This window comes from Hippichthys cyanospilos, chromosome 22, assembly GCF_059441005.1.
Source record: "Hippichthys cyanospilos isolate Australia breed blue-spotted pipefish chromosome 22, RoL_Hcya_1.0, whole genome shotgun sequence".
Lineage (NCBI taxonomy): Eukaryota > Metazoa > Chordata > Actinopteri > Syngnathiformes > Syngnathidae > Hippichthys > Hippichthys cyanospilos.
Window position 1 is genome coordinate 7,685,001 of NC_142390.1, and position 27,653 is coordinate 7,712,653.

Below are 27,653 nucleotides of genomic sequence, written 5' to 3' on the forward strand. Positions count from 1 at the left end.
TTTCTTTTGTCATCCATTTAGACCAAATAATCAACCCCAGAGTTATTATATAGGACTGTTTGGCATCTTATTTGTGGCAATGTGGACCCACACAAAATGGCTGCGGAAGGGATTTTGTGTCAGATCTGACTGGAAGATAAGAGAATAGCGGCACTGCGACTTTCTGAAAGGAATCTCACACACACACAAACATAACCAGAATGCATGTGTGTGTGTGTGTGTGTGTGTGTGGGGGGGGGGGGGGTGTCACCATGCACGGCGCCACCTGGGGAGGGAAGCCAAGATGAAGGTAGCCAGCAGGAACCCAAAAAAAAAAAAAAAAAAAGACAAAAGACAAGCGCAGGAGGTGTCCACCAACATTTTCACTTCCTCCTTTTTGGCAGTGATGTGGTTGAGTGCCGGTGGTGTCTCCTCCACCTCCACCTGCAACTCCTGCTCCGTTTCCTCTTCCTCGTCATCCTCGTCGAACGGGTTGGAGCCCGCCGGCGCCGCTTTGGCAGGCGCAGTCAGGCTGATGGCGCAGGACACAGTAAAAAAGCGGATGCTGATCAAGCCACACACACACGATGATGAGCGTTTTCCACGAGGAAAGCTCCCACATTATCCCACTGACTCACTGATCATGCAGATAGCTCCGCCCCCAATTGGACATCCAAACGCAGCTCAGCGTTTCGAGTGGCTGACGGGAAGGCGCCTCAATCTTTCCGCCACTACCCAAATCTCGTGACCAAAAGGAGCTTTAACTTCTTTTGGTCAGCGTTTTGAAGGCCACTTGAGAAACGATATTGCAACTTCTTGACTGTGCTGCCCCCTAGTGACTTGGAGTATGACATGAAACAATAAGTGACGTTTCAGAGACGTAATCTATCCACTTGGGGTCAACGTCCTTGTCCCCTTGTAGTATCTGTGACTTTTGAGTGTGTATGACTTTAAAAGGCGGGGCCTGCCCCGGATGACTGGCATGGGTGTTGAATGAGAATGGAGAGATGCTAACCCATTAAGCAGCTTGTGTGTGAACGTGAACATGAATGGGACGTCCTCATCACTGTTTATCAAAAAAACACTTTTGACTTGAAAAAAAAACAACTAAACAACAATCAACCAATGCCACAAGAGGGATCGAGGTTTTACTTACAAAACGTTTTGAAACGATTGAGTCACTGGTTCAGTCGTTTTTCTAAGTAAAGTGTATTTTTTCAATTAAACACAAAAGATCTGTTTTGGATTGGAAAATTTAAAGACAGTAGCTCTATATCAGAGGTCCTGGTACCGATTCGAGGACCAACTGGTACCAGCCCGCATGAGCCACAACCGAAATAATAACGTTTTATAACTGATACACTGCGGTTTATCCTTCAGTTCATTTATTTGTGCTACGTTTTGCTTGATGTTTATTTTTAGCGCTGCCTCTGGCCGCTGTTGGTATCACTTTTTTTTTTTTTAAATGGACGTGTGGCTTCATTTGAGAACAGTCACTGTTGGTGACGCACACGACGTTCTGACCAGTCCGTAGTGATAAAACTATTGCTCTAAATGCCTACTTGATTATTAAAATGGTCAATTTGATGGTCAATTACTTGTCAATTAATCCTGACCGCACTAATGTTTAGGCTTAATAAATGTAATGTAGGAATGGGTAGCAAAAAAAAAAAAAAAAAAACTAAACAAGGGCAAACAGGCTTTTCTACTACCTGCAGTATCGTTTCGATGTTTGCTGTTGATTAAACGTTACACCTCGCAAAAACTATGGACGTTAACCTTTGTTTGTGTTGGCGCAGATGAGCGAATCGTGCAGAGTTATTCCATAAACACACCTCCTTTAAAATGTAACTTTGTTCTTGTTGCAGTCAACAAAGCTTACTAGCCTTGTCCTCTTCGGAGATATAAACGCATATAGAGGTCAAATATTTCCCGTGGCCCGCATTTCTCACGCTAACTCCTCTCTCATGAAATCGGAGACTTTTTTTGGAGTGCGCACGTATACCGAGCGGGTGAGCTGACTTTCTCGCGCAGGTGTTTTGTTTGTCCGAAGCCAACATTCCGGCACCTTATCGTGGCGCGGCGTGCAGCGATATTTCCACATTACCGCTTTGGCACGTGTTCAAGTATGCAAAGACGTCTTTGGCAACAAACTGCGAGTGTTTGCGGTCGCCGGGGAAACGGCTGCATGAGCGTGGCACCCCGAGGAGCTTTTGTGCGCATTCCTGCACAGGATGCAGCCATATATGGTTGGGAGATAAGCTGTTAAAAGCTGAAATGCAACATGTACCTGCTGTTGTTGGTCTTGAGGGGTTGGACCGGCTGGTCGGCTCCGGTTTGACTGATGCCCGTCAGCGTGACTCCCTCGGAGGGCTTCTTGGTGCCCCGTCTGCTGAGGCTCCGGTTCAAATCTATGGACCAGTCCTGTGACGGAAAAAGGGTTTAAATATTGTTCCGCAGGCGCTCGTTTTCAAGGTGCCGCATTGAGAACAAGCTAGTGAAGAGAACCCCAAACCAATAGGGGGCAGCATATTCTCAGTGGATGCGCTCTTAAGTTAGCAGCTTCAAGCAGCGTTTCCCAACATCTGTTGACCCAAGGCACATATTTGACCCAAGAAATCTCATCTTGTACGTCAAATCATTTTTCCTCATGCCAATAGAGAAGAAAAAAAAAAAATCCATTCCATTTTTTTCCCCAGAGTATTTGGCTAAAGAAGGATTGAAAAAGGAAGTACTAGATTAATTAGATAACTAATCTATCACTTTATGTCATTCAGTCATAAAACAATTCATTATTTTACATCAGGGGTGTCAAAATATATTCTCAAATGGAATGGACCAATAAAATCATTATTTGATTATATATTTACATATCTTTAAAACATTAACTTTGTATTTATTCTTTTTTGTTACTCCTGTCCAAAATAGTGCAATCACAACATCACTATTGATTATAAAATATCAGCATTACTAAAACATTTCAAGTCTTTCATATAATAAAAATAAATACATAAATAAATCAGCTCATTTTTATACTTTACAAAATCATATCGTAGGCCAGATCAAACCCGTTGGTCATCAAATACTAAAGTGATTTCTTCAGGCACTAAAACACTGAAGTATTCAATTATTTTATGGTTATTAATTGATTCAATACTAAATATATTCAATACTTTAAATGAGTAAAGTTAAATTACTGAAAAAAAAAATCAAAATGAAAAAGCTTTTAAAACAAAAACTTATCTTTTTTTGAGCTAACAGAAGCTACAACATTCATTTTCACCTTTGTCAATATCAAGCATGGGTTTTCCAGATTAATTTGAAACATATTTGTTATTTTGGCGCTGCTGTACATTTGTACACATACACTCAACAATCATTCAATAAACAAACACAATTATCGCCCACACTATAAAATACTACACTAAAAACAAGAATTTTGGAAGAAAAAAAAACGGATATAAAAACTCCTAATATGCCATGGTACAGTAGTTGGGAGACACTAGCTTCAAGTACAAGGCACATAACGTCATTCATATCCTTCACCTGCAGAGGGGGTTTAAAAAAAAAAAACAAAAAAAAAACTCTCCACCACCAGAGGTGAACCGGGGAGTTTGTAGCCCCTTTCACACTGCCCTCATCTTCGCATCATAAACACAATTTAGCGGCTTCCCGCATTCAAACATTTCAATGCGTTGTAGTATGAAAGGGGCTTTATTTATTTTGGACATCATTAGACGCTCGTCCCGACCGCTCACAAGGATCACTTCTGACCTGGCGAGCGGCCTCGTGTGACAAGTTGTGCAATTCCCCCACTCGCCACCTTAAGACGCACGCCAATGAAAGCAGAAGTGCCGGTCGGTGTTAGCGTAGGGCTGGGCGATAAATCAAATGAACTCATTTTAAAGCTTGAACATTTGAGAATAAAGTGGCAGGATGATGGATAGGTGCAAGACATATTTACTGTAGGTACTAACTACCGTATTTTCCACACTATAAGGTGCACCGGATTATAAGGCGCACCCCCAATTAATGACACATCGAAAAACTTTTTCCACATATAAGGCGCACCGGATTATAAGGCGCACCCTCAATTAATGACATATTTAAAAACTTTTTCAATCACGACATAGTAATATTCAAAGTAATAACAATAATAACTCAAAGAATAACTCTAAACAGCATAATAACTCAATGTCAATATGACCAACCTTGTTCAAAGCTTACTTTGTCAGTTCATATCCCATCTACCAATCCCAATCTCAATATTGATCCATATATAAGGCGCGCCTGATTTTAAGGCAGACCCTCAATTTATGACATATTTTAAAACTTTTTCCATATATAAGGCACACCGGATTATAATCCGCACCCTCAATTAATGACATATTTTAAAAGTTTTTCCATAAATAAAGCACACCGGATTATATATAAGGCGCACCCCCAATTAATGACATCTTTCAAAACTTTTTCCACATATAAGGCGCACCGGATTTCAAGGCGCACCCTCAATTAATGACATTTTTTAAAACTTTTTCAATCACAATATAGTAATACTCAAAGTAATAACAATAATAACTCAAATAATAACTCATAATAACTCAATGTCAATATGACCAACCTTGTTCAAAGCTTAGTGTCAGTTCATATCCCATCTACCAATCCCAACCTCATTATTGATCCATATATAAGGCGCGCCTGATTATAAAGCGCACCATCAGCGTTTAAAAAAAAAATAAGGCTTTTAGGTGCGCCTTATAGTGCGGAAAATACCGTACTTAACCTAGTCCACTTATTTAGAAGTAAAAATGTTCATACTTTGTCTTTAATAATTAAAAAATTGGGGAGGGTGTTTTTGAGCCATATCACCCAGCCCTATGTAAGCGTGAATAAATCCCCTTTTTTTCAAGGTCGCCGTGATACGAAGGGCGCTCGTCCCGTGCAGCACTCACTACAATGGACCTTCTCTTAAAGGAGCGAATGCGGGACCAATCCAAGTTCTGGAGGAAAGGGAGGAGGATTAAACGTGATCCGGGAAAATGCTGCAAATTCTCCCACAGATCAATGCATCGTCTTCCCTGCTGCCGAATATGATCATCGCGGCAACTTTATTGACATAATTGCAGCAGCTTACCTCAAACTGAGGCCAGTTCATGGGCATGCCAGGCCCGTGATTGGACCGGAACCATTTCAGGTCCTCCTCCGCATCCGTGGCGGCGATGGTGTCTTCCAGTGTGTGGTAAATTGTCTGGAACCTATTGAGAAGCGGGTTAGCTTCTTTTTTTGGCGTTTTTGGTGCAAAGAGCCTACCTGTGATTGGCGGAGAGGTCCAAGTGCTGCTTGACTTCCAGAAGGAGCTCCTTGAAGAAGCGGATGCGCTTGTCTTCAAACTGCTGCCACTGCTCAAACACCTGCTCCATGTTCTCCATGTACTGAGGCGTCAGCTTGTCCAGCTCCTCCAAGGACTTCTGGTAGCGTTCCTTCGTCTGGACGCGGGGGAATCGGAGAGTTTGCGGGCAATTTCGGAGGTGAGGACCTTGAGTGCTTGCTACCTTCTGCGCCTCCTGCTGGCACTTCTCCACCTTCTCCTGGAGTTTCTTCTGCGCTTCGGGGTTGTTGTTGTTCTCCAGTTTGCTGTTGCTCTCCCGGCTAGCCGCCAGCTTCTCCTCCTTGCAGGCGCTGTGGTACGACTTCTTCATTGTCTCCACCTGGGAAATCGACTCAGATGATTCATTCATGAAGGTTTCCAAACCTTTGACTGACAGTAACTAGATGACGCCAGACAAGGAACGGACCTCTTTGAGCTTCTTGGCCCAGGGCTTCTGCGCCTTGCGGAAGGCGTCGTCGGCCTCTTTGGTCTCCTTGAAGCCGCCGATCATCTGCTTGTGGTAGGCGTCGCGCTGCCAGTTCTTCAGCTTCTCGTAGTCCTCGCCCATCAGCGCCGCCTTCACCTCCATGTGCAGCTCGCTCACCTTCTCCGCCTCCGTGCACAGAGCCAACCACGCCCGCTCCAGCATGCCGTACTGGGGACCTGCCGGTCAAAAGTTTGAAAGCAGTTTGGGATAAACCACACCCTCATGATTTTTGGCCTGTTTAAGTGCCGCTTCACTCCTTGCTGCCACCAACCTCAAGTATCAATTTTGCAGATGTCCAATCTTCAATCAAGCCACTTTTTTGTAATATCAAACAGTCAAATTGAAAAAGGAACAGTGTTTAAAACATATTTTTACACGTCTAGCTCGAACATGATCCCTAAACAGCTGTTCTTTTTGTTGTTGTTTTTTCATACATTTCTACAGATGTAGAAATTCAGTCAGCCAATGAACCAGGGCAAAATTCTTTCTTTCTTTGTATACTAAATAAAAAAAATCTAATCAAGAAATAATCAATATAAATGAGGCAACAAATTATAAGCAATATTACTGATCAAAAGATCCGCAAAAAAGAGAAAAAAAGGGAAATAATGAACATGTAAACAAATATTGAGGTGATATGGATATTATAAATATTTTACATATGTAAAAAATAGTCATAAAAAATTATTTAATTACAGAAATCGAAAAATAATTCAAAGTTTAATTAAATCTCTTGTGTTTTCTATTCAAAACAACTCAAATGAATAATTATTAAGGGTCTCATTTGATTTTTACTTAAAACCGAGCAAAGTGAAATTCAATTATTAATATTGAGTAACATGGATGTTTTCTTTTTAGTGTAGTCATATTTTTATTGTTTTTTTATTTATTTCTTTCACTGTAATTTAGTTTTTAGGGCTGGTCTATTACCTTATAAATTTTTTAACGATTTGTTTTTTCTTCAATCTATTTACTTCACTAATTAACACATTCATAAAAGAACCCGTATTTAGGCACTAACAGAAAAACAGGTTTTAACCCAATCCAGCATGCAGTATTTGTGGAATGCAAGATAAAAACAGAAAAGGTCACTTAACATTGCGTTATAAAGTAAACAACAATTCCCAAACAACTTTTTGACCTTCCTTCTTCTGCACAAAATTACCGATAACTTATGCCACTCTGATTGCAAGCAGAAGCCGAGCTGGCTGCTTGTGCTAACGCTAAAGCTAATGCTAATGTTAATGCTGGAGTTCATGTTAAAAATTTAGGACACAGGTATGTTAACAGTTTAATAGTGAACGCTTAAGAGTGAAATAAATTAAAAACCAACTACCTAACAAAGGCTAAAATGGCAACATGTATTGGTTAATGATATTTTAATTTATTTGTTATTATTCTGTCAGTTTAAAATATCATACTTGCATCTGACAACCAAAAACTTACTAGGATTAAATTCTATGTGATTAGCCCCCCCACCGACCTTTCTCTACGAGCTGCCTCAAGCGTTTGCCCCACTCAGTCAGCTGCTGCGCATACGACTTCTCGATGCGCGCTCGCTCGTGGATGCAGCTCATCAGGTCGTTGCACAGGCGGTTGCCGTCGTCCACGCGCTTCACTGTGCGCTTGTAGTTCCCCACCTAAGAGAGGGAAAATAAATACATAAATCCCAGTTCTGTGCCATTTTTCGCATTGACATCTCTTTGCGCATCCTCACCTCCCAGAAGCTGTCGCTGGAGACATCGATCATGGAGTCGTCGTAGGAGCCCGACATGGCTGCTGACCCGAGTGACAAGTAGCCTGGACAGAAGTGGATATTTTTTTAAATAGCAACAAATTGATGAAAAAAAAACAGTTTGTATTGTATTACTTTTTCCAATGAGTGTGGGAAAACTTCCACTTCCACCAAAACACAGACATGTCTCTGTCTTCGTTCCTCCACCCCCACCTCCCCGTGTCCACCAATTAAAAAGCCTCTCTTTATTCCTCACATGCACTCGTTCCTCCTCGGTGCAGCTGCCCTGCTCAACATCCAAGACCAATTTTTGGAGGACAATTTCTCGCTTAATTCCAGTGTTGATAGGGAGTCAGAGGTGGACGTTTTGCAAAAGAAAACAAAACCTGTACTCCTCGAGGGCCACTATCCTGCATGTTTTCGATGCTTCTGTCCTCAACACCCCTCATTTAAATAATTAGCTCATCAGCAAGCTCTGCAGGAGCTAGAAAATGGTTCTAATGATTTGAATCAGGAGTGTTTAAGGGAGAAGTATCAGAAACACGCAGGACTGAGGCCCTCAGGAACTGCAGACCTATGGTCTATAATACATTGAGCAACACATTTTTCTCATTGAGATAGCTGAGCATGGGTGGGAGGTCAATGTATGCGCTGTGTTTCAAAGTCATGGTTTCATAATCTAAAATACATTCAGTACACAATCTTGCTCAACACATTCATTGTACAGACCTAAAGTAGAGGCAAAGTATGAGATTTTTGTGTTATTTTGCTTTTTAAATATGTTTTACATTTTTCTCATTGAGATAGATGAGTATGGTGGGAGGTCAATGTATACGCTGTGTTTAAAAGTCATGGTTTCATAAACTGAAATGCGTTCAGTACACAATCTTGCTCAACACATTCATTGTACAGGCCTAAAGTAAAGGCAAAGTATGAGATTTTTGTGTTATTTTGCTTTTTAAATATGATTTGAATGAATAAATCGCGGACGGGGATCCACGGCACGCCACGTATTGACGAGACTGTAAATGACAAACCGGCAAAAAAAAAAAAAAAAAAAGTAAAATGCTCAACTGTGAAAATTGCCATTAGACACACACATACATGCCAAATAGAAGGCTTTCCGGAAAGAATGCATGGGTGTGTGTGTGTGTGTGTGTGTGTGTGTGTGTGATATTGGCTGGTCATTGACCCGTGGTGCGCAGGCCAGCTTGCACAGTGAGTGTTATTGTGGCCACATCAACAACTCATCCATACACACTACACACACTCTCCGGAGATATTGACTCACACACCCCAAAAAAAAAAAAAAAAGCAATTGCGGAAGCCTACTCAATTCTTGCGGCTACGTCCGACCTAATCAACGTCCGACAGGAACTAAAAGGGACTTGACTCGCCAGTGCAAATACAGTTGTTGACTCAGGAAAGGTCTGAAGTCCAGCGCATCGCTCGGAAAATCCAACACGATGAAGATCGGGAGTGGTCACACAGTTGTCATTTGCCAAATGTTAACTCCTATCAGTTCTGCACTTCATTGAAGTATCGCCCCAAAATTGGTCAAGCTAAGCTTGGTATATTATGATGTAATCAAACAAAACAATGATGGCCACGCCAGATGCAGTGTCATAAGCCTGATGGAATTTTGGTGGACTAAGGCCTCGAACTACACCTGGGAAGGCTGAGCGAAAAAAAAAAAAAGCTGTGAGGAAATGAGCAGTGATCCAATGAGACTTGATGCGAATGAGAAAATTGAAAGAGGAGCCACTGGGTTGAAAACAAAAGTAAAGCAACTAAGAGGGCCGGTTACATAAGTTAAAAAAATATCATTTTATCAACATTAAGCGGAAGCTCTGTTTCCACTTCCTTCTTTTGTTGCACAAAACGCAGAGTCGATTTGTCCATAGTTGTTGCTAAATCCTAGGAACCCCAAAAAGGGCTCGTTTTCAATGACCCGGGAAGGTTATGACCTCGGGTTTGTGTGTCCCTCTGTGACAAACCCCTTTTATAACACAATGCCGTTTGTTCCGCGCAGGTTCAAGCATTTTCCACTGCGCTCGCCAGAATCTCACAGAGGAGCAGAATGGAGGGAAACTGTGTTACACGGCAATGGAGGGGGGACGGGGAGATACCATCACGCCGGCCGTCTTTCCTGGGGAAGCCCCTGCATCTCCTCTGAACAGTTTAATGGCCCTTAGGCATATTAGTTAGCTGATTTGGGTCCAATTTATGCACTTTCAAGAAAGACTTCTAAGGTATTCGAACACCACAGATCACACACTTAAAATATAGACATTTTACATTAAAGAGATGATACTGATCACATGACTAGGAATAGGAAGTCATTTTTCAAAGCAAGACCGCAGTAGAATACTACAATAATCCCAAATGTGAACAGAAAAACCTCAAAGACATTATAAGTTGTTTTTTTTTTGTTTTCGTTTTTGTCTTTTGGTGGTGGTGCAGGTGTTGAAGCGTTCAAGCGAATAGCGGGGGGCGGGAGACCGGGGGATGTGGAATGACAGGACATGGAGCAGGAGGTGAAACTGCCCCGCCCTTCATCCGTACACACTTGATTCTAAAAAAAAACACTTTTTTATTCCGATTCAATTGCAATTTTACCATTTGGTGAACGTTTAAATATTATTTTACAAGGCCCAGGTTGTTTTAGCGTCTATCAAAGTCTGAGTACTCCTAATGCCACCCAATGTCATCTTATTATTTTTTTATGATTGAACTTTTTGCATTATAGGTTTGATTCCCAAGAAAGAGGATTTTAAAGTATCGTAAATCAACTTTTTTTTGTTGTTAGCTGTGCCCCGCTTCCTTCGTGTTAGCAAATTAGCCGCAGCCGGTGAAAAAAAGAAAAAGTTAAAATGTACGAGATTAACGTGTTGATGCTCTCTTACCTATCACGGGTTTGCTTAAATCGATGAGTTTATGTCCAATTGGTTAGTCAAATTCCTCAGATGTGCTTGTTTCAAGACTTTACTCCTTTATTCGGGAGAATCGATACCACCAGCGAGCGACTGACTGACACCGCAGTCAGTTGCCCCAAAATGTCTTACAACACATCCGGTTAAGATATCAATTTCAAAATAAGAGAACAGGCAACGCCTTTTGCCCTTTATGGCCGCATATAACTTTTCCGACTAACAGCTTTACTGAGAATTTCACCTCAGTCGTGACGTCACTTCCGCTTTGAAGTAAACCTGCAAGTGTCGCTCATATATCTCCATTTATTGTTCATCTTAATTGACTTTTTTCTAGTTTGTAATTATGACATTAATATAAAATCCCTATGAAGGTTTCGGCCATTTACAAACATTATTTTTTGATATAAAATAACAAAGTATCCCAGTGACACCTGGTGATTATGCGAAGGTTTTTTCTTTTTAATATATCTTTTAATATATTACATAAATTTTGTCCAGCTGAAAGTAATACAAGTAAAATATTTTAAAAATTATATAGATGCGAATTGTAGTTTTTCTCATAATTCCCCAGGAATTGTAGTTCATTTATTTTGGCATTGTCCGTCAGTAAGTTTATTATGGTGGCAATTACATGATTTTGTTTACTTTTGTTGAAAATAATACTAAAAAATTCTATTCATTCATAAATATATTAATATTTTTGAAAAAAAAACACCACATTCATTGCTCCAAATTCATTGCAAGAAAACCTTGTTTTAATGTGTTTTATAACGAGAATAAACAATACCTTCTTTCAAATAGATATTCGGACAATTAAAAGGCTAAAAAAATATAAATTTGCAATACGTTAAACGTATTCACATAAATTCTTGTACCTATAGCATATTTATATTTTATTGTTTTAACCTTTTGATGATTTTTTTTTGGTTCATTGTCTCTGTATTACTATTCTACTGTTCCACGATTGTTTACTTATTGAGTTTGTTCATACTTTTCTCACTTTGTATTGGCATTATTGCAATAAAAAATAGTCACTCCCGTGACATTTAAATATTCATATCGTCTTTTATAAAACGTCAATATATATTACAGATATACTTAAATACACAGTTTTTTACATATTCAAGGTCAATTATTTAAACTAGCAGTCGCTGGTGGGTATTTAAGCAAACAATCGTACCTACACTGACTGAACAATCCTTTGTTGATCTTCTTTTTTTTAACCTTTCAAAGACAGAAGATTTCTTCCTTTTTTGTTTCTCCGACCATTCCAAAGTGAACAGACAAAAGCATGTTGAATTATAATTTTATGAAGCAGCTGGAGCGGAGAAATAAAATGACGTTCCACAATAGTAGTAGACAGTAATAGTAGGCAAAACGAGGCACAATCAAAAATAAAACAAATATTCAATAAATTTTAGTCCATGAGGAATAATAATGGTCAGGCACAATTAAAAATAAAACAAATATTCATTCAAATTTGGTCCATGAGGAATAATGATGGTCAGGCACAATTAAAATAAAAACAAATATTCATTAAAATTTAGTCCAGGAGGAATAATGATGGTCAAAATTACATCACTTCCAGGTGGTCGCAGCGGTGCGGACGGTGCCGGTGCCTTTGGCACCCTTTGCCCCCATCAATTGAGCCGAGCGGCTCCGCAAGTCAGCGTTATCGCTCTGCGCTTGCTCTTCATCGTACCTATATACACAGACAAATCACAGGTCAACATGATGCTAGGTTCATACTGCCCTCTGGTGGCAAGGAGGTGGCAGTGACTGATCGTGAGGACTCACGTACAGCAGTTCATAGTTCCCAAGGGCTTCTCTCGGTGGGCTTCGGTTCCAGCGGCTGTCCGGCATCTCGCCGTTGGGCATGACGATATTGAGGGTGTCGTTGATGAGGTTGTACTTGAGGATGCGGTCGTTGGCCGTGCTGGACGTCAGCGATGGAGATGCGTTGACCTGCAGACGTATTAGTATTGAAATATTATTTAATTAGCAGGTGTTCTGCCAGAATACTATCACCAGTCAAACTAGACTGGATTGAGGCCTTCCAGCGCAATAGAGCGCTTTCCACCTTTAGCACATTTACACAATGTAAACAGTATGTGTTCCAACAAAGATCTGCCTTGGGGGCAGTGAAAGAATGTCAAGTCATTGTGCAAGCATGGTCGGCATCTGCAGATGCTGGAATACGCTATCGAAAAACGATGTTATTGTTGTTTTGTTGATAAAATCAGCAGGGAATTCTATGTGTGATGTAGTTTTGAATTGAATGACGACGCTTATGTAAGCTGTTTCAAATCAAACTCCCGTCATTTTTATCAAGCATTTTCATTAAGATATGATGATAGGAGATGTAAATATTGCTTTATTTTTATTTATTATTTAAAACGAGAAGGAAAAAAAAAACATTCCTTCGAGCCGGATTTGAACCAGCGACCTAAGGATTCCCGCAATTGCCTCTACAGTCCTCCGCTCTACCAACTGAGCTATCGAAGGAGTTGAGACACAGCCGATCGTTTAGACATTATAAAATCACTCCAAAGTCGACTAATGGCTCGGAGGTTTTAAGATGCGAGTAAATGAGAACTACGTAAAGCAAATCGAAGGAAAGCGTCCATTAAAACAAAACCAAAAAAACTCCAACCTCGCTAATTCGTTAGCGGCGGGTCGACACCAGCAAGGCGGTCTTAAAGGGGCCGCGACAGAATTATGCCATTCCATCACCATTTTGTTTTTATTTTTTAATGTTAACAACCTGGACACATTATTCGTTGTTTTTATCCCACTATTTGAAAAGTGACATTTGAAGTCAAAATAACCGACGTCTCTTTTTTTCTGGTGCATTGACCCACCTCAATGAGCCACGGCTTGAGCTTGTCATCGATGATGATGTCATAACCATAACACTCAAAACAATGTTTGTCATTGTTCATGACAGGCTGGGAAGGGAGAAACACGTGATGAAGAGTTGACTTCAAACATTTTACTTGAAATCAAACAACTCCCACTTTGGGCGCACACTTACAGCCACAGCTTTTAAGGACTGCACCACAATCCAGTGGATCTGGTCAAAGAGCCGACTGGTCACTTCCTCTCCTCTTGTGCTCTCCAAGTATAGGCGTAGATTGCTCACCGTCCACTTGCCGCCGTGGACGTGGTTGTAATCGTCCTGGGTGGATGAACCACAGCCGAACGACACCATTAACAACCACTGTTACCAAATGGGATCCAATATATCCCAAGTCTTACTCCGTGTTTCTGGATGGCCACGTTGGTGAGGTGCACAAACATGTTGTCCAGCTCACTTGTACTTGGTGTGTACTTCACGGTGCAGAATCTACAGAAACCCAGCTTATACCTGATGATAAACGTCACACAAACAGAAGATATTGGATAAACAGCATTCTTGTTAAATAAATAAAAAAATACTGGGGTAGGTGTGGTCTTACATGTAGCATTTGAGCGGCCGGTACGTGGTGACCAAAACATAAAGACGCAGGTCAAACTTTTTCCCACCAATCAGAAGGGGATTGTCAATGTATAAGGAGATGACGTAGGCCTCCTTCCCACTAGAGGGCGCCATAAACCTGCACCAACAGGAACTTGCGTTTCATTGAAACATAAAGTCTGGTGCTGAGATACTCTATGCCACATACACTCAATTGCTAACCAAAACAGCAGCATCCAGCCTACGTTTGGTTTCTCTGGAATGTGTTATTACATAAATTATATGTTTTGTTTTGTGTTTTTGTAACGTACGTAGATGTGCGGCTGTCCCGTGACCACTTTTTGATCTGGGACAATTTGTTGATAAGGAAGATTCCTTTGCCCTGCGCCTTCCCGCACGGCTTCATGATCCACGTACTGGACGGGTTCTTGCGGAATTCCTCCACAAAGAGATTATAATCCGCCGGGAGCATGAATGTCACAGGGACAAAATCTGAATCACACAAAAAGGATTCTAGCTGATGAGTGATGTTTGTCACTTCCTGTGTGCGAACCTCTTACCGAGATGGATGTACTTCCCGTTGTCGTCCTTCTCTGCCAGCGGGCTGTTTTCCTTCTCCACCTCCTTGCGATAGCGCTTGATGTTCTTGATCATCAGGTCCTTCCTGGTCAGCTCGTAGTGGTTGGGGAAATGGTTGACCATCTGCTCGTCGGTCAGACGGTAGCCGGTGTCCACGCTGAACACATTGCGGATAGTCTGGATGCTCATCCTGCCATGTTAGAAAAATGCCAGCCGTTTTTGCTATAATAGTTCCAAAATTTGTTATGCATGAACAAAGATGATCATTTATGGCAAAGCCACAGCGCCTCTACTGGTTACAATCAAGTGCTGCACTCACTTGTTCAATACAAGTCAATTAATTTCACACGATTTATTAATCTGAATCTCTAACCATGCCCACGCCTATTTATATACATTGCAGCTAAATTAGTTATTACACGGATGCTATGATAGAGTTAAAGTGGAAGCATGATAAATTACTATTAATTACCAGTAAAAATTCCAGTCGTCGTTTTCCGTCACTTGAACCCAGTCCCGCTTCTCAAAGTTGTTGATGAGCACAGATTTCTCGATATCCGTCACCCACTTTACCTTACCGGCCATGATGCCTCCTCCTCCAAAAAAACACAAAACAAACAAACAAAAAAAAACAGGTCAGAAAACAGCTAACAAACAAAAACTACTGATTAGAATGATGAATAATTGATGCAATCGTAAAGCATGTCTTACCGGTGGAGCAAACAGCCAGACATCAGTGGTGCTTTCTCTCACTGACTAGCGGGATGGTGCATCCTCCTTCCCGGGCACCGCCCTCCCTCCTACCCGTCCCTGATGCGCCTTCACCAGTTTGACATCGGCTCCGTTCCCGGTCCCTCAGAGGCTCCGGTTAGAAGGGAAAGAAGCTACTCACTCCATGATGATAGCAAGTGAGCAGCAACTTATCGATCCGGGTGACAGGATGAGGAGGGAGTGACGACACATATCGCGCTTCATAATAAAATCCAGCGTTGGTTGAGTATTAATAAGAATGGTTTTATAATCTGAATTTTAGCGAAGCCGAAATGAGTTTGGGGTGCGATCTTTTCACCGGGAGAACCTAGCAACCAAGCCGCAATGACAAACACTACCTTAGTTCATCTGTTGAGGGCAGTATAAACATGTATAAATTATAACGAAAAAACTGTACAAAAATAATTTTACAAAGGCTTTAAAAACAATGTATGTATAGCGTAAAATCTAAATCAATGACATTTTGAGCATTTACTTTTCTTTTTTTTTTATTTAGCCGTCAAAACAGGAAAAAACGACGGTGGACTTCCGGTCTTTTTATACGAGCACAAAAATGACAATATGATATAAAAAACACATTAGTCAATATCTAAATATTAAATGCACTTACAGTGCAGTCATGTATGTTTATGCTTGGAGTTTTAATAAATAAATTTCGAAACTGTGACATTGTACAGTGGATTTCCGGGTTCGTCGGATGTTTATTGGACCTGGCAAAAAGAAATCTATCTGTAGAAAATATAGAAAAAAACACACACACAAGTCGGGAGTTGCATATAACTCTATTAATATGGTTTTCCAGTGTGTTTGAATTTGTGTATTTTACTAAATGAGCATTAGCACAACGACGGGTTAGACGGGCTAATGCCTCAACCAAAACACAGCGCCCACTTGTCCACTAGAGGGAGCTCGTTTAAAAAAAACGTTAAGAGGTTTATGATGAACATAATACAAAATTATTACGTTTCCATGCATATGAATACAAAATGTGCGTTGTTCAAAATGTGCAGGCTTACTCGTGTAAAATACTGCCATTGTATATCTATTTCACATTTGAGATTGCTTGATGTGCATTTTTAATTGAATTAGAATAAAAATGAAATACTGTATGTGATCATCTGTAGTGTACTTCAAAAACAAATGTTGTATTGCCCTCCCTCCAAATGAGCCGGTAAAGGCGTGGCCAAGCGAAGTCTCTGGCAGTTAACCGCCAGACAAGATTAAAGAGGACGCTGCTGTGAGTTCATTGAAAATAATACCTACAAAACATATATTTTTAATCATAATGTTATTGTATCTCTTACAGGGCGGCGTCCATTTTAATCTACAGACAAGGTATGTTTACTTTTGTTTTTAAACTTTGGCGTGTGAGCTCAGTTTTGGTTCACAAAAGGGAAAATTTAGATTTTTTTCCCCCCTTTTTTAACGTTTATTTTCCTGAGGAACATAATGTGAAAATTATACGTGATCTTGAAAATGACCTTCATGTGATGACTTCATCTCTTTATTGTGACAATAAATGAGAGCGTTTAGATGATGTATTCCGTACCAGATTTTGAGGGTTTAATAATGAGTAATGTGAATAAAAATAACATATTTGTATGGTTTGTGCGAGAAGCAGTTGAAATATGGAAATGCACAATTTGCATGAAAACAGGAAGTGCTTGAAAAGCAGGCGCATGTCCAGCAAATGATTAGCATTACATCTGAAAAATGACTTTATCAAAACAGTACAAATCCTACATTAAGTGGCATGAAGTTGTGTACGTGACCTACAACTGTTGCGCCAACGCATGATGTCACCTTTCTCGAAGAGCCTGTTTGGTCAGGAAGGATGATAACAACACTTCCAGGCTTTGTGTTGACACAGCTTTGTTTGGGAACGTTACACACACGCACAACACACAGACAGACAGACAGACAGACAGACACGTGACGTTACTTTGCATATTTGGCGCCTCTGCAGCAAACAACATGGTGGAGCAAGCACGAGCGCCAAGACGCGCCGTCAACCCCCAGGCGGGACCTGGTGATGACATCACGGGTCACCTGTTTGATGGCACCATCAGGTTGTTTTTTTTTTTTTAATTAGTCCCAATACTTTTGTCTACAGATCATAAACAAGTGAAGGGATTATGTTTGCAGATTATTGTTATGTATTAAACAACTGTGTTGTACTGAAGGAGCGCGAGGCGGTCCACGAGGTCGTTGGGCCGCCAGCTGGCCGCCATCGGGGACCGGTTGGAGCGGAATCGATCCCAGAACCCGCAGGCTCGGTAAAATCACCGCGCATCAAAACGACATCCCGAAACTGCTTAGCTAGTCTGATTGTTGTTGTCGTGTAGGGAGGTGCGGCGTCTATTATGGGACTTGCGGATTGAGAGCAGGGCATTCTGGGTAATATCCAATTTGGAGTTCTCGTGTTGCACGGGCGCATCTAATAGTGCAATTTTACACTCCTAGGTGTCCACTTTGAAACTGGGACGCTGCGGCGAGCTCACTGGCGGAGCGCTCCTGACAGCGGCTCTTTTGTTTCTTCTGGGTTGGAAAAACGGGCCTTAAGCGGGACTTTTGGCCACAAAATATGACAAAAATATTTCTTTTTGTGTTTGTGCTCTTTACTCTGCTTTATACTGAAGAATTTGACAAAAATCACAAAAAAATCAGCTGGTCTTATCAGCTTTCATCTGTGTATTACTCTATCTCCTGGCATATATCCAAATGGCATTTTTAAGTGTTTTTCAGAAGTATTGGGACGCTGGACTGTCTTTTCTTAACACATGAAGGGAGCTGGACTTTCTGTTTTTCACCGAATAAAATCGCTTGGTAGCAAAATCAACAGTCTCTTTATTTACATATAAAAAAAGTCCTTTTAGATTTGTGATTCTGTGGCAAGTGTTTCATAATGATCCCGCACAGATGTGCACAAATCTAGGGGAAGGTTTTTTTTTTTTTTTTTTTCAAATTCCCACCTCGAGGTCAGAGTTGGTCATCGTCGGCCGGGTGGACGTGCGCGTAGCCGTCGAAGGCCTTGCGGTTGCAACGCTGCAGCGTGGCGCCCAGCTGCCGGCCGGGCCCGACCTCGTAGACGCGCGGGAAGCGCTGGCCGCGCGCCCGCTCGAACATCTCGTGCAGCGTCTGCTCCCATTTGACCGCCGCCGTCAGCTGGCGCGTCAGCTGGCGCCGCACGTGGCCCTCGCTCATGTAGCGCTTGCCGTCCACGTTGGAGTATACGCTGATCTCGGGGCGCCGCACCTGCGCCAAGGTATTCTTGTGATAATTGCTCAAAAAAGTCGCTAAAAGTTGAAATATTGATTCGATTTTTCACGCAAAACAATCTGAATGAGTGAATAAAACAACGTTTTATGTAATATTTTATTTATTTAATCGTTGAGCGTTTGAACAATTGAAATTATTAATACAATAATTTTTTAAGATAAAAAAAATGTTAGCCCAGCTAAATATTTTTCAAATGTTTTAAAGCACCAAAACTTTGTCAAATTAAAAAAAAAAATCAATGAGTAATTTTGTTTTAAAAAATGTTTACTTCAAAACTGTTTTTTTGACGACTATATTATTGTGTGGAATGTAACGCTTAAATATTAGTTGGGCATTCACACAGCCAAAATCCAACCTTTGATGTATTTAAAATATATTTAACAAATCAAAAATCAATGAGTAATTCTGTTGTTTTAAAAAATGTTTACTTCAAAACTGTTTTTTTGACAACTTTATTATTGTGTGAAATGTAACGCTTAAATATTAATTGGGCATTCACACAGCCAAAATCCATGCTTTGATGCGTTTAAAATATATTTACCAATTGAATATTTTTTAATGCATCAAAGCCTGAAAATAGGCAGACAGATAACAAATATTTTAAGTTCGCGTTCTTTTTTTTTCTCTCAGTGGACATGCAAACGTGTGTTTCTCAAAATGTTGTTTCCTGGCACTCCTTTTTTGTGAGTTTTGTAAATATATACCAACTGTGTTATTTAATATTCTTTTTCGTGCTTTGTTTTTAATTAATAAAAAAATAAAAACACAAAGCAAGCTCGACAAGGTGCTTGGCAGAGGTAATAATGGCTGACCTCCACCTGTTGTAGAACATCTCTGAAGGGCTCCACGGCAGCACTCATGAGGTCGGTGTGGAAGGCGCCGCTGACGGGCAACATTTTGGTCCTGAGGAAGTGGAGCCGCCTGGCGTTTTGTTGCAGGAAGTCCAGCGCCTGCCGGTGACCGGCCATCACCCTGCCATCAGGGAAGAGGTAGGTGGCCACGTTGCATACGGGTTCCTCCACTCCCAGCTGGCGGCAATGCTCCTTGGCCAGCAGGCAGGCGTGCTTGTATTGCGCCTGAGGTTTGCCCACCACCGACAACATTCCCCCGGGCGCCAGCTCCGATGCTTGCTGCATGGCCTCGGCGCGCACCTTCACCGCGTACAAAGCTGAAGAAGAAAAAGAACTGAGGATCTGATGGCAGAGGAAAAGTAACAGAGGCTCACTAACCATCTGCAAAGCTCATGGAGCCGGAAAAAACGAGTGCGGCGAATTCGCCCACGCTGAAGCCGGCGGCAGCGACGCACATTTCAATGGCCTGAAGACACATGATGAAACATTTCCTTTCGTAGCCTAAAGTATCAGCGACCAGTATCGGCAACCTCCGAGAATAATCGGCAACGAAAATAGGGATAGTATACTGATTACTTGTGGGTTTTGGTGGTTGAGCTTCTCCACAGCTGCCAGTGAGGTGACAAAAACCGCCGGCTGGCAGTGAACCGTCTTAGTGAGCTCCTCCTCGGGGCCGTTCAGGCACAAGGACAGCAGGTCGTAGCCGAGAATCTTGCGGGCCGCCTCGAACATCTCTCTGACGTTGGGGTATCGCAACAGTCCGCGACCCATGCCCACAAACTGGCTACCTTGACCGGGGAAGAGGAACACGGTTCGGTCGCTTGGTTCTTTCCATGGTCGCGGGTCGACAGGGGTCTCGGCCGGGGTGGGCGAGCCATTCCCGGGCTGGGTTGTGGACAGCGTCCTGTGCCGGAGGAACCGCGGTCGGACCTTGCGGACGGAGGCTGTGACCAGCGACGGCGACATTAGCTACGATATAAACGTCGAATATAAAAGTCAACCAAATACGACATTGAACGTGAAAATGACACGCGTTAACAGTGCTGCATGTAGCGTTAAGGAAGCAGCCATGTTTGAACCCATCACCTCGATGAGTTACCATGTTCACTTCCGGGTTGCATTGACGTTCATTTTCGAGGTGTCGCTTACGATCCTGCACTGATCCCTTGTGGTCTGGGGTGTGTACTACAGGCAAATTAATCGTGATAAGGGAACATTGCAAGAATTAGTCGGAAAAAGAAAAACACCCATGCCCCTAAAATGTTTAAATCATGAATTCATCATTATGAAAAAACACTTTGCATTCTTGTAAAAATTGACCTTATTAAAATAACTAACTATATTGTTGTTGTAGAGTGAAGCATACTTATTTTCTTTATAAATTCAGCTAGCAAAATAATTTGATAAAAAATGACTTATCCAAAATTTAGAAACTTTACAGTAACACTTGATTCTGAATAATTCCTTTTCCTTCCATCTAAATATTAGTAAAGTGTAACTCATGTTCTGGTCAATGGCATCAGAAAGTCACATTAGTTAACTAACCACCAATTTTATTCATTAAAAAAAAATCTCTGTCCTCCTGGAATGTGGCCGTCATCACAAATCTTGCTGTCAAATTGTTCCGTTAGAAGTTTCCGCCACGTCTTCATCTTGGTGGTCTGACAGGTGTGCCGCCTCCATGTTCCCCTCCAGCGTGTCCGGGTACTCCCCGGGTGCGTGGTTATTGCGAGCGCCTCGGATCTTGAACCTGGAGATGAACTCGTTGCTGGCCAGGGCGCCTTCCTTCTTGGGGCACGACTGTTTGGTGGAGCGACGTTCCAAACGTTCTAGATCAGGTCAGATAGTTACCTACAGTTTGTTTGCTTGGAGGAAGACCTCATGCAAGGCCAGAGCAGTGATAAAATTCTATATAAATGTGAGTATTGTTGACAAAATCGATAATATTATTTAACCTATCTACGGCGTTTTGCATGCTTTGTTAGCGTTAAGACAAACTTGTCTTGAGTGTATGTACCTCCAGGGCCGATGGGCTTCATGAGGCGGTTGAGTTGGACATTCCAGTGGCGGACATGTTGACTGGCGTTCCTCAGCTTCTCCTGCACTTCCTGCACTAGCCGTCCAAATTAGAAGGGCTTTGCGGTCCAAAAATGCGACTGCGCGGAGACATTCTCACCTCCAGGTGTTGGTGGCTCCTCTGCCGTGACGCCTGCAGATCCTGGAGCTCCAGCGAGGCACAGTGAAGGGCATCAGGAGAGGCATTGAGGTTGTGGTCCATGTCGGGGATGTCGGCATCCTCGTCGGGGCTGAGACTGTGCAGGACCCGCTGCTGCTCCTGGAGGAGCTGGAACTGCTGCTTCTTCTTCTCCTCAGCCTCCAGCAGCCTGCGAGTGTAACAAGGAAGAATCAAAATGGAGGCAACATATTAAATGTATTTATTTTCATTCAGAAATACAGTTGCATGATTTTATTCGTGAAATAAAAATGTAATGTACAGCAACAAATATTGAAAAACTATTTTTGCTTCACTATTGTCACTTGTTGCCAGGCAGATTTCACACAATAAAAGTGCGTTGAAGGCAACTGAAGTCAAGCTCATTAAACTGAAAGTAAATATAATGCATATTGAACTGTAATCCATGCAGCAGCATCTGGTGTTTTATTTGAAACGTCATTTCTACCCCTATTGACTAAAATGGGCAGGGAGTGGTCACTTGTTGCTAGGCAGATTTGACCAATGTCAACGTGTGCATTTTTCTGTCCCTCCTTACACTTGGGTGTGTGTGCGTGTGTGTGAGAAGACAACCTCTCCAGCTCCTGCCGGGCCTTCTCCTCCTCCATCCGTGCCTGGATCTCCATGTTGAGCGCAGCCTCCATTTTGCGCTGCGTGTCCTCTAGCTCTTGTATTCTCTGGCGCTGATGTTTGGCCTCCTTGGCGCGCTCCTGCATCTCCGCCCTCATGCTCTCCCTCATCTGGCACCACATAAAAGTGAGCAATTATTATTCCCATAAAAACAGGAATAGTTTAAAAATAATGGCCGAACTGACCATCTGCGCCTCTTCCAGTTGTCTTTCCAGCTCCATCTGCACCTCCCTCTGCTTCCTCCTCTCCCGCTCCTCCACCTCCCGGCGACGGGTTTCCAGCTCTCGCGCATGCTGCGAGACATCAAACTTCTAACCCGTGTGTTGTCGGTCCAAAGTGAATATAAGCGGTGACTCAAAGAACAGTTTCCAAACAAGTGAGATCACAAAAAAGAAAAGCCATTGCATAGGAAGCGTCCCTAATCAAGTGTCCTTCAGTCTGACCTGAATGATGCTCTCTATCTCCAGATCCTGCCGGTCCTTTTCCATCCGCTCGGCTTCTATGGTGTTTGAGTCCTCAGATTGGCTGCTGCAGCTGCTGCGAGCGCTGCAGCTGCGCTCCCGTTGACTGTGCTCTCGCTGCACCCGCCTCTTGGCCTTCAGCTCGCGGTGAAGCGACGGCTTGCCCTCGCTCTGAAGGCGCAGGGCCGTCTGCACGGCTGGACACAGAAAATTGCTTTTCCATCCAGGTCCTGATTACCAGGATGCCAAAGTGTGTTGCGCCCACCTTGCGTCCACTCAACTTTCTGTCTCTGGTCCGAAGCACTCATCTCATATGTTTTGTTGTGCGTTTTTATGCAGAACAGGCAACGCTTACCCTCTCTGTCCGGAATAGGCTGAAATAACACACAGACAAAATAAAAAAATACTTAAAATCTTTTTAACAATTGTGGACAAGCCTCAAATACTGACCTCAATAACGCAAGTCTTGTCCAGCTGGATCTCCCCTCGCTTGTCTTTCAGATCCTCGCCGACATAGTAGGCCATGGAGGACGGTTTGAGCACGAACCAGCGCTCCGTCCAGTTCCGCCGCACGTGGCCCTTTTTCCACATGTAACCCTGCCGCCGTCATGCCACAAGTGAGTATCAGTCCCCGGGAGAAGAAACAGCGGGCGGCTCACGCACCCGCTTTAGGACGTTGTGGTACATCTCCAGGAAGACCTCGTGCAAGGCCAGACTGAAGGCCTCGGCACTGGCGAAGCGCAGCAGGCGTCCGGCGTCCATGTGCTCCAGGAAACTCCAGACGGACAGGCCGTTTTCGTACAGCGCAGGATTCAGGGAGAGCAGGTCCTCCAGGGGTTTGCCGTCCCACTCCTGACTCATGGCGCTGCAGATTTTCTTAAGCAGGTACTCCACCTTCATCCGCATATTGTGAGTGGATCATTACCATTCAAGTAAAATAGTTTTTTAAACTACATCAAACGTTCTCAAATTCCTCCTCAAATACAACTTTATATTATATTATTAAAAAAATAAAAATAAAATAAAAAATAAAACTACATATATATGAATATTTATTTATTTATTTATTTATTTATTTTAAAATAATATAAATTTGAATTTGAGCAGGAATTTGAGAACGTTTTTGGAATTTGTTTGGAATTTTTGTCTGTATGTTCTCAAATTCCTCCTCAAATTCACATTTATATTATTTAAAATAAATAAATAAATAAAATTACATATATATTAATATATGTAATTTTATTTATTTATTATTTTTTTAAAATAATATTAAATAATAAAAAATAATATTTAAATGATATTTAAATATTTAAATAATATTTGAATTTGAGGAGGAATTTGAGAACATTTTTAAATATATATTATTTAAAAAAAAAATAAAAATAAAACTACATATATATGTATACATGTATATATATATATATATATATATATATATATATATATATATATATTAATATATGAAATGTTATTTATTTATTTATTTATTTTTAAATAATATATATTTGAATTTGAGGAGGAATTTGAGAACGTTTTTGGAATTTGTTTTGTTTTAAAATAAATAAATAACATTACATATATATTAATACATATGTAATTTTATTTATTTATTTATTTATTTATTTATTTTAAATCATATATATTTGAATTTGAGGAGGAATTTGAGAACGTTTTTGGAATTTGGAATTGTTTGGAATTTTTGTATGTAGTTCAAATCCACCAGGCTCCAGCCTTCCTGTATGGAGTTTGCATATTCTCCCCAAGCCTGCGTAGGATCTCTCCGAGCACTCCGGCTTCCTCTCCCACACCAAAAACATGCAGGTGAATTGGACATAATAAATTGTCCTTAGGTGTGATTGGGTGCGTGAATGCTTGTTTGTCTCTGTGTGCCCTGTGATTGGCTGGTAACCAGTTCAGGGTGTCCCCTGGCCAGCAAGCCTGCTCTAGAAAATGGATGGATATATATATGTATATGTGTGTGTGTGTGTATATATATATATATATATATATATATATATATATATATATATATATATATATATATATATATATATATATATATATATATATATATATATATATATATATATATATATATATATATATATATATATATATATATATATATATATATATATATATATACTTAAGTAGTCTATTTTTATCCTGAATAACAAAAAAGGCCATCAACATTCCAGCGAAATCGCAGGAAGGAAGTGCTTCATTAGGTGTCTCAAATTGAAAAATGTCCTGCCCAACTTTTCCGGCCGCCCTGCTTTACCTCCTCTGGGATCATGACCAGGGGGTAGCGGTCCTCGGAGAGCAGGTTGAACAGACAGAAGAGCTTGAAGCAGTTTCTCTCGGGCATCGACGACGGCCCCTTGCGGTTCTTCTTCATGGTCATCATCCAGCACAGGTCGTCAAACTTCTCCTTGTCAAACATGCCCTCTTTCACCTGCAACGCAAGACCCGATATTACACCTGACGTTGATAGTGTAACGAAACGGGCTTCAGGACATTACCTTATCCAGGATGTATTTATTGAGGTAGGGCATGTAGCCGTGATTGGACACGGGGCCGTCGTCGTCGTCCTGGAAGTGCTCCTCTAAGGCCACCGGGTCGTGCGGGATGTTCAGAACCGTGTACAGGTTGTGAGACAGCACCTCAATGGTAATAAAATCAAATATGTTGAGGAAAAATCACAATTGTGCTCAATACACAGGCCGTGTCACTTCAACAATGTTTTTTTGGAGTATTTTTACCATGTAAAAATAAATAGAAAACCCTGGTGTGAGATAGAAAAATAAACATTCAAAGAGTACACAATAAAAGCAATAAACGTGCATAATATTGACCTTAAACTTACATGTACTGTATATGAAATAAAAAAATCAAATAAATCAAAGTTATAAAAACAAAGTACAGTACAGTGCATAAAATTAAACGCCTTGACGAAATAATATCTACAAAAATTAGCACTGCATTCTCAAAATTGAATACAAATCAAAAGTTTAAAAAGTAAAAAAAAATAAAATAAAAATACAAAAAATAAAAATGAGTTCAAAAATACAGTAAATAAAAATAGCTTAGCCTACAAAATTAGACTAATAAAAATGGAAAGTTCTTCCTACAAGGGTGTGTCTCTAAATTAAAGGTCAACACACGCATGCACACTTATTGGCCTCCCTTTTTTTTTTTTTTAACATGGGCCATTAACACACACACACAGAAATGTGACATGTCAGAACAGCTTTCCACATGTTCACTGGATTCTTTTTACCTAGCGTCGCTTCCCCGGTAGTCAGCAGGAAGTATTTAGAAAAAAAAAAACAACACAAAAATACAAACAAAACACATTTGACAGCAACATTGTCATATATCTACTATTGTCTACATTCGAGATGATGATGTCAAATTTCAATTTCAGAGAACATTCACTCGTCTCGGGAAGTGTAAACAGAAAGAAAAAGTCCGTTTTGGTGCCCTTTGCCCTTCCAGCGCTCGGAATTGATCAAAGGCTTGCCGCTTACCTTTAACTGCGATTTGGACACTTTTCCACACTTCTCCACATCCAGCGACGTGAAAGCGTACCAGATGGACTTGAGCAGCTCCGATTTGAAGTCCATGTTGATTTTTTTTTCTCCCTCTTTCCTCACCGGCGCGCGCAGTTGGCTTACATGTCCCGCAGCTGTGGCGGGGGCCGGGGAATGTGGGCCAGGCGGCGCTGCTCACGCGGGCTGCAGTGCAAAGAGCAAAGTAGGGAAAACATGTTAGCAGATGTGCAGGAGATCCACAAAATCTAAAGAAACTCCATGAAAACAAAATGAGTGACTGTCATGTTCCACAATATTTAATCCAAACAATAAACGCCAAAAGTTGGACTATTTTCAGGCGGGATTGCTTAAATTCCTTGCGGACTAAACCACTAAGTCATTAAGAGGATTCACTGAACACACCCAGATTTGGTGATGTCACAATTACAGTACATTGTTTTTTTTTTGGGGTGGTTACTTCTTCTTGAAAGATTTTTTTCTTTTTATTTGACACAAATATGTGACGTTACGTGCTGGACTTTTTCCAAAGGACAACAAATTCCCAGATGTAAAGTGCAATAATGTAATGTGGCTTCTATTTGGTTTTGTGTGTGTGTGAGATGGTCACAATAGGGTTAAACATGGCCGGTGCAGCGAAGCGCGAGCCTTGCTAGACAGACCATAATGTAGGCTAATCAATAGCATAATTAGGTCCTGAAACTGGAGCATTGGATAACTTTAGAGATGTAAACTATACATCTAGTGATGATCACCAGATTGCCGTTATTATCTTCATACAAAGAAGGGAATTGCATGTAAAGGATGTTTGAGAGAAATTTACGGATCTCGACCTTCGTGGCTGGATCAATATCATTATCTGCAAAAAAAAAAAAAGGGAAAGCACGATATTGATGAATGTGGACGCAATACTTCCATTCATGCTTTATTGTTGTACATACATCATGGAAAAAACAGGACAGATATCTCCTAGGTTAAATGATGACTTTGAAGCAAAAGCAGCCGTGTATTAGCTTAGCGTGGGAGCATCAAAACACATCGTAGCTAGAAAAGGTCATCTTTTCTCCTCAAGGTCGCCACAACACCATTACGATAGTACATTACTCTAGGGTAAGCAAAAAATACGAGACATAGCTTGGGACCAAAAGAGGAAAAAATTTGAAGCGAATACTGAACAATAGTATGTAAATTCCACCAAAAAATGCATGAACCAATCTTTTTCTATCTTTTCAGACGACACTTAGACAACCGTAACATTATAAACACCTTTAGCTGTTAGCATTCCACCAGAAGTGAAGAAATCATGAGGTTAAACTCACCTAAAAACCATGCGAATCTT

At 41.2% G+C, this 27,653-nt stretch overlaps 5 protein-coding genes and 1 non-coding gene across 9 annotated transcripts in view; 1 reads left to right on the forward strand and 5 right to left on the reverse strand.

Moving 5' to 3' along the window:
• pacsin2 (protein kinase C and casein kinase substrate in neurons 2) overlaps positions 1–10,620 on the reverse strand; it is a 12,614-nt gene extending 1,994 nt beyond the window's left edge. Inside the window, exons 1-10 of one of the 2 annotated variants that reach the window (XM_088406699.1) lie at positions 10,476–10,620; positions 7,552–7,634; positions 7,318–7,474; positions 5,775–6,010; positions 5,532–5,687; positions 5,290–5,465; positions 5,114–5,234; positions 4,932–4,979; positions 2,270–2,403; positions 359–511 (exon numbers count right to left, since the gene is read on the reverse strand). In XM_088406699.1, the coding sequence (XP_088262825.1) occupies positions 359–511; positions 2,270–2,403; positions 4,932–4,979; positions 5,114–5,234; positions 5,290–5,465; positions 5,532–5,687; positions 5,775–6,010; positions 7,318–7,474; positions 7,552–7,608 (1,238 nt within the window). In that variant the 5' untranslated portion in view covers positions 7,609–7,634; positions 10,476–10,620. The remainder of the gene's footprint in view (positions 1–358; positions 512–2,269; positions 2,404–4,931; positions 4,980–5,113; positions 5,235–5,289; positions 5,466–5,531; positions 5,688–5,774; positions 6,011–7,317; positions 7,475–7,551; positions 7,635–10,475) is intronic. The other variant, XM_088406701.1, reaches the window with a different exon arrangement.
• Positions 10,621–11,792: 1,172 nt separating this feature from the next.
• On the reverse strand, positions 11,793–15,842 carry ttll1 (tubulin tyrosine ligase-like family, member 1). 2 transcript variants are annotated; one of them, XM_088406781.1, is made up of 10 exons: positions 15,250–15,842; positions 15,011–15,131; positions 14,520–14,728; positions 14,271–14,451; positions 13,961–14,098; positions 13,761–13,869; positions 13,537–13,680; positions 13,364–13,450; positions 12,304–12,467; positions 11,793–12,204 (listed from the first exon to the last, which is right to left on the reverse strand). In XM_088406781.1, exons 2-10 carry the CDS (start codon positions 15,121–15,123, stop codon positions 12,081–12,083), a joined length of 1,269 nt encoding a protein of 422 aa, XP_088262907.1. In that variant the 5' UTR covers positions 15,124–15,131; positions 15,250–15,842; the 3' UTR covers positions 11,793–12,080. The 2 variants fall into 2 exon arrangements, with proteins under 2 accessions (XP_088262907.1, XP_088262906.1); XM_088406780.1 differs by having other exon boundaries at positions 15,011–15,134; positions 15,250–15,836.
• trnay-gua (transfer RNA tyrosine (anticodon GUA)) lies at positions 12,921–13,007 on the reverse strand. Its single transcript is given in 2 exon segments — positions 12,921–12,956; positions 12,971–13,007. It is a non-coding gene; the product is annotated as a tRNA-Tyr (tRNA).
• A 649-nt stretch (positions 15,843–16,491) lies between the features above and the next one.
• bik (BCL2 interacting killer) lies at positions 16,492–18,144 on the forward strand. Its single transcript, XM_088406783.1, has 6 exons — positions 16,492–16,546; positions 16,616–16,644; positions 17,276–17,378; positions 17,493–17,585; positions 17,655–17,706; positions 17,773–18,144. The coding sequence occupies exons 3-6, from the start codon at positions 17,284–17,286 to the stop codon at positions 17,869–17,871; spliced, it is 339 nt and encodes a 112-aa protein (XP_088262909.1). The 5' UTR covers positions 16,492–16,546; positions 16,616–16,644; positions 17,276–17,283; the 3' UTR covers positions 17,872–18,144.
• On the reverse strand, positions 16,851–20,546 carry mcat (malonyl CoA:ACP acyltransferase (mitochondrial)). The gene is made up of 5 exons (XM_088406782.1): positions 20,016–20,546; positions 19,818–19,905; positions 19,401–19,756; positions 18,282–18,564; positions 16,851–17,335 (listed from the first exon to the last, which is right to left on the reverse strand). Exons 1-4 carry the CDS (start codon positions 20,403–20,405, stop codon positions 18,289–18,291), a joined length of 1,110 nt encoding a protein of 369 aa, XP_088262908.1. The 5' UTR covers positions 20,406–20,546; the 3' UTR covers positions 16,851–17,335; positions 18,282–18,288.
• Positions 20,547–20,975: 429 nt separating this feature from the next.
• def6c (DEF6 guanine nucleotide exchange factor c) lies at positions 20,976–26,683 on the reverse strand. 2 transcript variants are annotated; one of them, XM_088406457.1, is made up of 12 exons: positions 26,294–26,435; positions 25,286–25,426; positions 25,045–25,218; positions 23,427–23,657; positions 23,214–23,360; positions 23,029–23,137; positions 22,746–22,960; positions 22,488–22,595; positions 22,246–22,412; positions 21,616–21,823; positions 21,457–21,547; positions 20,976–21,268 (listed from the first exon to the last, which is right to left on the reverse strand). In XM_088406457.1, exons 1-12 carry the CDS (start codon positions 26,387–26,389, stop codon positions 21,054–21,056), a joined length of 1,902 nt encoding a protein of 633 aa, XP_088262583.1. In that variant the 5' UTR covers positions 26,390–26,435; the 3' UTR covers positions 20,976–21,053. The 2 variants fall into 2 exon arrangements, 1 of the variants encoding a protein (XP_088262583.1); XR_015864207.1 differs by having other exon boundaries at positions 21,123–21,268; positions 21,457–21,552; positions 26,294–26,683.
• Between the last annotated feature and the right edge of the window lie 970 nt (positions 26,684–27,653).